At 37.0% G+C, this 9,737-nt stretch overlaps 2 protein-coding genes across 2 annotated transcripts; one reads left to right on the top strand and one right to left on the bottom strand.

Moving 5' to 3' along the window:
* Positions 1-911: 911 nt before the first annotated feature.
* LOC142179286 (protein CYPRO4-like) lies at positions 912-4,718 on the top strand. The gene is made up of 2 exons (XM_075248995.1): positions 912-2,801; positions 4,172-4,718. Exons 1-2 carry the CDS (start codon positions 1,173-1,175, stop codon positions 4,469-4,471), a joined length of 1,929 nt encoding a protein of 642 aa, XP_075105096.1. The 5' UTR covers positions 912-1,172; the 3' UTR covers positions 4,472-4,718.
* Positions 4,719-5,491: 773 nt separating this feature from the next.
* On the bottom strand, positions 5,492-6,496 carry LOC107773480 (uncharacterized; the record flags this gene model as incomplete). The annotated part of the gene is given in 5 exon segments (XM_016592892.2): positions 5,492-5,783; positions 5,873-5,959; positions 6,046-6,129; positions 6,216-6,338; positions 6,430-6,496. Coding segments are annotated over 5 exon segments (448 nt in total), but the record flags the coding sequence as incomplete, so codon positions are not given.
* Positions 6,497-9,737: the final 3,241 nt, after the last annotated feature.

Genomic DNA, 9,737 nt, shown 5'->3' on the forward strand with positions numbered 1-9,737 from the left:
CCCAATTTACAAAGGAAAATAGCAGCTATGTCCATTATAAGTAGCTTATTATAAAAATTGGCCAATTCATAAAATATTATTAGTGTTAGCGAATTAGCTATTTGTAGCCAAAAAAGGTTAAATTTTTGCTTTCTTTTGAGTGGGTGTTATTAGAATAAACTTGATACATCTTAAGGAGCTTGAATCTCAATTTTGAGACGATTTAGTGTAGTTTTGAGGTGGTTTGAATTGAAAATTCGAAGTAGAAGATAAACATGAAAAAATAATATATGTATCACTTGTGTATCACATATGTATCATATTTGTATCAAATGTGTATCACATGTATATTTATGTATACCTGCGTGTGAGATGCATGCATGATACATGTTTGATACATGTGTCACAGAAGAATTTTTTGAACTTGATTTTAACTACAAATTTTGATACCAAATCAATCTAAATTACCTCCAAACTTCCTTGAATTTTATATATTGATTCATTTATATGTTTTCAATGAATCTCAACCATACCATTGAAAAAAGTCCCTTTTTCCTTAGATTTTTGGAATCTTTTATATATGTTTTTTTTGTATTTCATCACTTTATTTGCTACCTCATCCATGAATTTCATTTCCGTCTTGCATCTAATGTTACTAATAACGCTTAAAAATATAGAAGGAGATCTTTGTGTGTAATTCTTCGAGAGAAAGAACTTTATTCCTTTGGGTTTTCAATTTTTATATGTGTTTGGCTAGTTTTAATAAGTCTATGATCAATGGCTAGAGATTGATAAGTGGGAAGTTTTTGGGATATTTCTGTAAGATTCCCAAAGAAATCCAGACCAATTCGTTATATGAGCCCAATATTCTCCTTGGAAAGTTGGCCCTCAAAGATTGGATTATGGCCGAGTAAGCCCATAGTTTTTTACGCGCAATAACGGAAAGAGTGCCGCCATTTACTTAACGACTAAGCGACGTGTAACCGTCAGATGTACGCCAACTCGAAAATATAAACATCCATTTTCTTCATCTTTGATTTATAGTTATACTCTTTCCAAATAAAGCAAATAAAATTCCCTATTCCGGATTTACCTTTTCCACTTTTCCCCGCTTCTGAATTTCAATTTTTGCGATTCTGAAACAATTTCAAAATCTACTTTTCCAGCGATCATTTGCTCGGAACACCGTAATCATGGGAGCTTCTCACAGTCGCGAAGGTCTAGAACTTTCCGACGATTCAGATTACGATGACGAGGAGGAAAGCACCAAAACGGAAAGTGAAGAACAGTACGAAGACGCCACCGACGATCACTCTTCAACGAGGACTCCGCCGGTGAGTAGCAAAACCCTAGACGAAGTCGATTCTAAACTCAAAGAACTAAAGCTTAAGTACGGTTCAGCTGAAACGCCGTCAAATCTAAAAAACGCCGTTAAATTGTACTTGCATGTCGGCGGTAACACGCCGAAAGCCAAATGGATAACCTCTCAGAAGCTAGCGTACTATGAATTTGTTAAAACATTGAAAATCGACGGTGATGATGAAGACGATGATTACGAATTGTCTAGTCGAGAGGGGTTTTGGGTTCTGAAGGTGGGGAAGAAAATTAGGGCTAAGGTTTCGACTGATATGCAGTTGAAAATGTTTGGAGATCAGAGGAGGGTTGATTTCGTGGATAAAGGAGTATGGGCTTTGAAATTCTTTGCGGATGAGGAGTACAGGAGTTTTATTAGTGAGTTTCAAGACTGTTTATTTGAGAATGTGTATGGAATGGAGGCTACAGAGGCAAATAAAGTGAAAATTTACGGAAAGGAATTTATTGGATGGTTAAGACCTGAGGAATCAGATGATGCAATGTGGGAAGATGCAGATTCTGGAATGTGGAAGGGTAGTGGGAAGAGTCCCATGACGCCGGTGAGGGATAGCCAAGATTTGCTGGAGGAGTTTGAGGAAGCTGCTACTGGTGGAGGAATACAGAGTCTGGCATTAGGGGCTTTGGATAATAGTTTTCTTGTGAATGATTCAGGGGTGCAAGTTGTGAAAAATTTCAGCCATGGGATCCATGGGAAAGGTGTTTATGTTAAATTTGATGAAAAGGATAAGAGGGGAAGTTCAACCCCAAAGAAGGCTCTTTTGATGCGTGGAGAAACTAATATGATGCTAATGAGCCCTTTTAAGGAAGGGACGCCTCGATCTACGGGGCTTCACCAATTGGATATTGAGACCGGGAAGATTGTCACTGAATGGAAGTTCGAGAAGGACGGGACCGATATTACCATGAAGGATATAACAAATGATACCAAAGGGTCACAATTGGATCCTTCTGAATCGACATTTTTGGGCTTGGATGATAACCGACTGTGTCAATGGGACATGCGTGATAAGAAAGGAATTGTTCAGACCTTAGCCAATACGAGTTCTCCTGTGTTGCATTGGACACAGGGGCATCAGTTCTCTAGAGGGACAAATTTTCAATGCTTTGCCACGACTGGTGATGGCTCCATTGTAGTTGGATCACTTGATGGGAAGATTCGTTTGTACTCGAAGACCTCGATGAGGCAGGCAAAGACTGCATTCCCTGGGCTTGGCTCTCCAATTACACATGTTGACGTTACTTATGATGGCAAATGGATACTTGGCACGACGGATACATATTTGATCTTGATATGCAGTTTGTTTACTGATAAGGATGGGAAGACCAAGACGGGTTTTACTGGTCGAATGGGAAATAAAATCCCTGCCCCAAGATTGTTAAAGCTGACTCCAGTTGATGCGCATATGGCTGGGGCAAATAACAAGTTCCATGGTGGCCATTTCTCATGGGTAAGCATGCTTAATTTACTTAGCTTCTTAACATATAGTAATTTCTCTATAGGTAATTGCTGTTGGGTCATGTTACTTGTTTGTTGAAGAGGCTATACATTGTTAACTCCATGAAAGCTTGAGTTCATATAAGTTGGTTGTTGCTCCTTCCGTATAGCTCTTAAGCAACTTTAGTAAATGCAATGACCTTGGACAGTAATGACTTTATCAAAAACAAAAACAAAAAAAGGCCTTGGACTGTAATGATTTGTATGGCATACGTAATTGCACTTTCGCACTGGTTATTTTTTCTTCTTGATTGCCGGAGAGGCTATTCCTCAAGTGTCTCATATATTATAAGTTTAAAGCTTTACTATAGCCTCTTACCTTACAGCTTTACTATAGCTTCTTTTTGTTGCCTCTTGCCATAAAGTTACGGAAGTTTAGCATACGTGATGTTCGCAACCTGCTTTCTGCCATAGCTTGGAGGTTACTGAATCCATGATGATTGCTCATTTTCCTTGTATACTATATGTAGCTTCTTCGAAATATGATTTCCTAATCGGCTTTTCTCACTTCAGATTCCACTATGCTGCAATTTAAATCTCGATCCTTTTAGTCATCAGCCTCAATTTATTCTTTATAGTGTCTGTAATCCTTCTTTTCTTTGTATGTTGACCAAATTATCTGTTCTGAATGAACCAGATGATTAAAAGTTTTCTGCAAAAAAAGTTAGATCTCTTTCGCGGGATGATTAACCAATGGGAAATATTTTCAAACTTAATGCCTCTAGCGTAGGAGTGCTAAAAATCTTTACTTCTTGGTTGGTGAAAAATGTATTTTCTCCAATAAAAGCTTATGTATTCAAGGTGAGAACTCGGCTGCTGAAACCCTGAAACTAGCAATTTCTGAAATAGTTGACAGTTCAATATCTTCTTTGCTTCCATTTTTTGTTAGGCTATGGGATACTTGTTTCTATATTCTGAATATGGAAATTGGCAATAGAGTGGTGGACTGTTGCACTTCTTTGTCTTAGCAAGCTTCTCACATTTGTCTATACCACTGGGAGTCCTCTTCTTTAGCTGCCTACCATCTTTTGTTACCGTGCTGCAGCAGTTCATTGGCATGGAATGACTTCTCCCACAGATGTCGAATGACAGAAGTATAACTTGAATTTGACTGTAGTTACAACTTGCACCAGATCCACTGAAGATCTGGTTAATGTTTGTTGCATGAGAAATTTGTTTGTCCTGGCAGGTTTTACACTTTTATGTTTTTATATCTTCTCTGATGTAGGTCTATACTATAGTAACTGTGCATGCTTGTGTTTTGCTCTTCCTTAAGCCGAAAGTAAGTGAATAACCTGACCTGCCTTGTATGTCATTTTCCAGGTTACTGAAAGCGGAAAACAAGAACGCCACTTGGTTGCAGCAGTAGGCAAATTTAGCGTGATATGGAATTTCCAGCAGGTGAAGGACAGTGCTCACCGTTGCTATCAGAATCAGCAAGGGCTAAAGAGTTGCTATTGTTACAAGATAGTGCCAAAGGATGAGTCCGTTGTTGAGAGTCGTTTCATGCATGACAAATATGCCGTCAGTGACTCACCAGAAGCTCCTTTGGTTGTAGCAACTCCAATGAAAGTTACTTCCATCAGCATGTCTGGCAAGAAGCGGGGGCTGGGAACTAGTTGACTGGTGATTTGATCAATGCGTGCAAGAAAAACTTTCTATTGTGTATGTAGGGAGGTCCGACTTCATTTCTTTCTTTCTTTCCGATTTTTGTATTGTTTGATTGCTTCTTTGTTTGTGTGTGCGCTTTTTAAACCGCATACTATAAGTACGAGTGGAATTCTTATGACGTGCAAGATATTGTATCAGAAAATGTTTGGATGAAGAAGTGTGTGCATATCAATCCAAGTGACGTGATTTTCTGTAGACATATAAATTCAATCCCTATGATTTTCCGTTGGCATATCAATTCAAGCCCTCCACTGTGTATGAACAGTACAATCCCAAAGGGTCTTTGCACACTCTTACTTCCCAGTGCTCTTAGGTCGAGTCGTGATGCAAGATTAACTGAAGTGTCAAATTAAGTAATAAATTCTGGAATAAGTTTTAGAACTGAATCTGGCAGCTAAGTTGTCAGGACTATGGAGGCCTTTGTCTTGGTCAGGAGGTGATATCAGTTAATTCTTCGAATTTTTCTTTTGAAATGCCAGAATAGGCATCAAGTTAATTTAAAGTATAGACACTGCACTTTCCTGACTATAACCATACAGTTCAAAACTATTTTTGTTACATTAAAGTAATTGAACTTTACTCACTGTAACATAAAGTTCAAAACTATTCCGTCATATTAATGCAACTTAATTTTTGCTATTACAATAGTAAAGCCACGAAACTTAAAGTCAAGAAAATTTAACCATTTAAGAGTAAAATCATCTTGATAGGATGTTTTTGTTGTCATAGTAGGTAAAATTTTGTAACTTTACTTTTGTAGTAGATAAATTTTAGTTACTTTAACGTGACAAAAAAAAATAATTTTATTACTATACTTTTATAGTAGATAAGCTTTCGTGACTTTATTCTCCAAAAAAAAAAAAAGATACGTTGACTTGACTTTTAAAATGAGTAACATTCAATTAATTTAATTGACAAAAATAGTTTTGTGACACTAAAATTATATGTAATTAAACCATTAGCCATCACTAGTTCCTACAGAATCTCTTAGACATTGAACATAATCAAACCAAACGAAATACAACATTAGAGAATGTTTATCAGGGACCTAATAGCGCCTATGAAGCAATTAGAGTAGCAAAATGGTATTTTCACACAAGGTTCAGGAAGTTATTTCTCAGACAATAGTTTACATATGAAAAAAATGAAATAAATAGTGGCGTAAGGCGTGCAATTCTCATAAAGCATCTCGGGCAGCAATTCTGCAGGTTATGGCATCAGCAAGTGATGAAATCTCCAGCTCCAGATTAGATATCTTGTAATGCTATCAAATTACAAATTATTAATTCATAATTAAAGAAGGAAGCATGACCATACTCCCCAAACCACTTTGAAAGATAACTATCCACCCACCTTTTGAATCTGAGCTTGGTTTATTCTTTGTTCCAATTCCTTCAAGTCAATCTCCTTGCCGTTTATGAGTTTTTCTATGGCCACCATCTAGTTGCAAAGTAAGAACACATCATTATCACCAAGAAAAAGAAGTCAAAAAATCAACTCGAGTGACATAAACAATGTTGCCTCACCTCATCAGCCGAAGCACCAAAGCGTGCTGCAAGAATGTAGCTTGTGTTATCTGCAATGCCACATCTTTTCAAAGACTCTGATATCTACTACGATCAAGCAGAGCTAAAGTCAATGAACCACAAAAGGATAAAATCCATTCAATCATTAGATTAGCCTTATATCTACTTACATGTTTAGATCCTGAATAGTTGTAAACGAGCTCAGAATGAAGGGTCCGTGTAGTCAGTGAATCCCGTGATTTAGCTACAAGTGCCTTGTGTGCAGCTGCCAAAACAGGAAATACATCTGGAATCTGTTGAAATATGCCCAAAAATGAAATCAGCTTGAAATGCACAAAGCAAAAACTAGTGACCTCTGAACGAGAGAGTGAAGAATGTACTTACAAGTGATGCATTCAGAAATGCTACTTCTGGCTCCAAAGTTGCAGACTGCATTAAATCCAGTAGTTCTCTGCAAAAGATGAATTCTCTTAGGTTTGTTTTAACTTTAGCCAGTAATGTACTTTTGTCTTATGCATAACTTATTTTCCGACTCTAATTATTCACATTTGCTGATATTATCTTTTACTTCAATTTAGAACTTAATGAGCATTTTCCCTTTTTGGCAAGCAAACTTTTCCATGTTGGCACCCAAAAATTGGATCATAGGAAACCTAAGATTGCACAATACGCATAGTTTTCAAAGATTTTTCAATAAAACACAACAGTACAACAATTTCCTTCTAGGCAATACCCCTAAAAATTATACTTCCAGAAGATGCACACTTTTTGTCTACAGATTTTGTCTCTTCTTGTTGCTCTTTTTGATCTGTGAATTAGCTTAGCTCATTGGTGCCACATAGGCTCAAGGGTGGTCAGCTGAATACCCTTCACCCAAAAATTAATTTGTGTACATGATGCAGACGTAGAGGTTAAGCTTGATGTTCAAGTTATCCCTAAGAGAGCGAGTTTTAAGTATCTCGGGTCTATTATCCAGGGTGATGGGGAGATTGATGAAGATATCGCACATCGCATCGGAGCGGAATGGATAAAGTGGAGGCTCGCTTCCGGTGTTTTATGTGATAAGAATGTGTCGCCACGACTTACACTCTGTTTGGATCATTGTTCCCTGTCATTTTATAATGTATTGTATCGTATTGTGTCGTATCGTTTTATAAATGCAATGTTTGGATAGATTGTATTGTTTGCTATTATTAAATAATATTTTGCTGTTTGGTTTGTCTGTATCGTACTGTACTGTAACTGATAAGTTGACTAAAATACCCTCAATTGTTTAAATATTAAATTTATTAAAAATTATGCATAAAAATAATTTTAAAAAACAAAATAAAAGAAGGCAAAATACCTTAAGAAAGCAGAACAACGGAGCATGACAGAAGAAGGCAAAACGAAGGAGCACAACTAATTAGGATTGAGTTAAAAGCAAATTAGGAGAAAAAATAAAACAGAAGATGGCAAAACATCTTTAATGTTGGTGGCAGAAGTTCTTGAAAAAAACAAAGTAGGTTATAGATTGGAGATTTGGAGTTAAAACAGAAAAAAAGGTAAAGGGTAAAATAGAATTGTGAAGTAATAAGTTAGGGCATAATTGAAAAGAAAAATAGGAAACAATCCCACCACACCAAATCGGTTGTTTTTTTTGAATTGGTAACTATTGTATATATTATAAATATCAGTACATAGGTTGCACTGAAAACCAAATTTACATGGGAAGGAATTGGAGATGTTCTAATTTGAGACCTAGCAAGATCCTAGTATGTCTATGATAGTCAATGTATCTTCTGTGTACATCTGTTTGCACCAAAAACAAAAAAGAAGAATACAATTGAGTTTGATCTTCTGCACTGGATTGCTTCTATCTTCAAAACATCTAGTGTTCCTTTCCCTCCAAACTGTCCACCAAATACAAGCCGGTACAATCCTCCATCTGTCTCTACTAGTTGCTTCAGCTCCAGCTTCTTCCCAGCTATAAAGGACATCTTTAAGCCTGTATGGCATTGACCATGAAATACCCCTAAGACTAATAAAGATTCTCCATAGTTGGTCTGTAATCTTGCAATGTAGAAACAAATGGGTGACAGTTTCTGCATTTTCCCCACACAGAAAACATCTTGAACACAGAGAAATTCCTCTTTTTATAAGATTATCCTGGGTTAAAACCGCCTCCTTTGCTAGTAGCCAAGTGAAGCAAGCTACCTTGTATGGAATTTTTGTTTTCCATATATGTTTCCAAGGCCATTTGTCTACCAGTTGGTTATTATGATTCAAAATCTTATATGCATCCTTCACTCGGTAAACCCCTCTGTTATGCCTCTTCCACTATATTGAATCCAAACCTTCCTGTAATCCTGTAAATGCTTCTAACTCCTTGTAAAGGTCAGCTAATCTTGTTATCTCCCTGTCATTCAACTGTCTTCTTAGAGCGATTTCCCATCCTTGATGACTCCACATATCAGCCACTGTCTTATGCTGGTTTTGTGCTAAACCAAACATATCTGGATATCTTTCCTTTAAGCTTCCAAATCCTAACCAGTTATCATTCCAAAATGATGTGTTCCTTCCGTTGTTCACTCTTATGGAGGAGTGATTCTTCATTATGGGCCAAAGTTCTCTGATGGATTTCCACACACTTACTCCATATAATGTTCTGACTTTTTTTGACACCCAGTTATTTTCCTCACCATACTTTGCTTTGATCACTTTGCCCCATAAAGATTGAGGTTCTTGAGAGTACTTCCATAACCATTTAATTCTAAGAGCCTTGCTTTGATTCTTCAAATTCCTTATCCCCAATCCACCTTGTTTTTTATCCATTGTGAGCGATTTCCATTTAACTAAATGGAAGACCTTTTTCTCCTTGTTACCTTGCCAAAGGAATGATCTTCGGAGTTTGTCCAGTCTCTGTAAAATGCCTGCTGGAATTGGGAACAAAGACATCATGTAAGTAGGTAGTGAGTCTAATACTGAGTTGATTAGAACTAGCCTACCCCCCAATGATAGGTATTGTGATTTCCCTCTTGACAACTTCTTCTCACACTTTTCTATGACTGAATTCCAGATTTCTTTTGATTTGGATCTTGCACCAAGAGGCATCCCAAGGTAAACCGTTGGTAGTGACCCAACTTCTCCTCCCAATATCTGTGTCAGTTGCTCTATGTTGTTAACTTCATTAATGGGAAAAATATTGCTCTTTCTCAAGTTAATGTGTAATCCTGAGACTCCCTCAAATAAAACTAAAATGATCCTTAAGAATCTAAGTTGATCTTTTTCAGCATCACAGAAGACTAGAGTATCATCAGCATATTGGAGATGTGTGATCTCTAGATTGTTAGCCCCACTCCTGTTTACCTCAAAACCTTTAACCCATCCACTGACTTTAGCCGTTTTGATCATGTTGTTCAATCCTTCCATAGCTATAATGAATAGAAATGGAGATAAAGGATCACCTTGTCTTAGACCTCTGTGTGAATGAAAATAACCTTTAGGACATCCATTTATGAGAACGGAGAATTTTACCGTAGATATGCAAAATTTCATCCATCTAATCCATTTTTGCCCAAAACCCATTAGTTCTAGCATTCTTAGTAGGAAGCTCCAGTTCACATGATCGTAGGCCTTCTCGATATCTAATTTGCATAAGATTCCAGGTTCTTTTTTTTTTAATTCTTGAGTCCACAACTTCATTTGCAATC

This window comes from Nicotiana tabacum, unplaced genomic scaffold, assembly GCF_000715075.1.
Source record: "Nicotiana tabacum cultivar K326 unplaced genomic scaffold, ASM71507v2 Un00507, whole genome shotgun sequence".
NCBI classification, from domain to species: Eukaryota; Viridiplantae; Streptophyta; class Magnoliopsida; order Solanales; family Solanaceae; genus Nicotiana; species Nicotiana tabacum.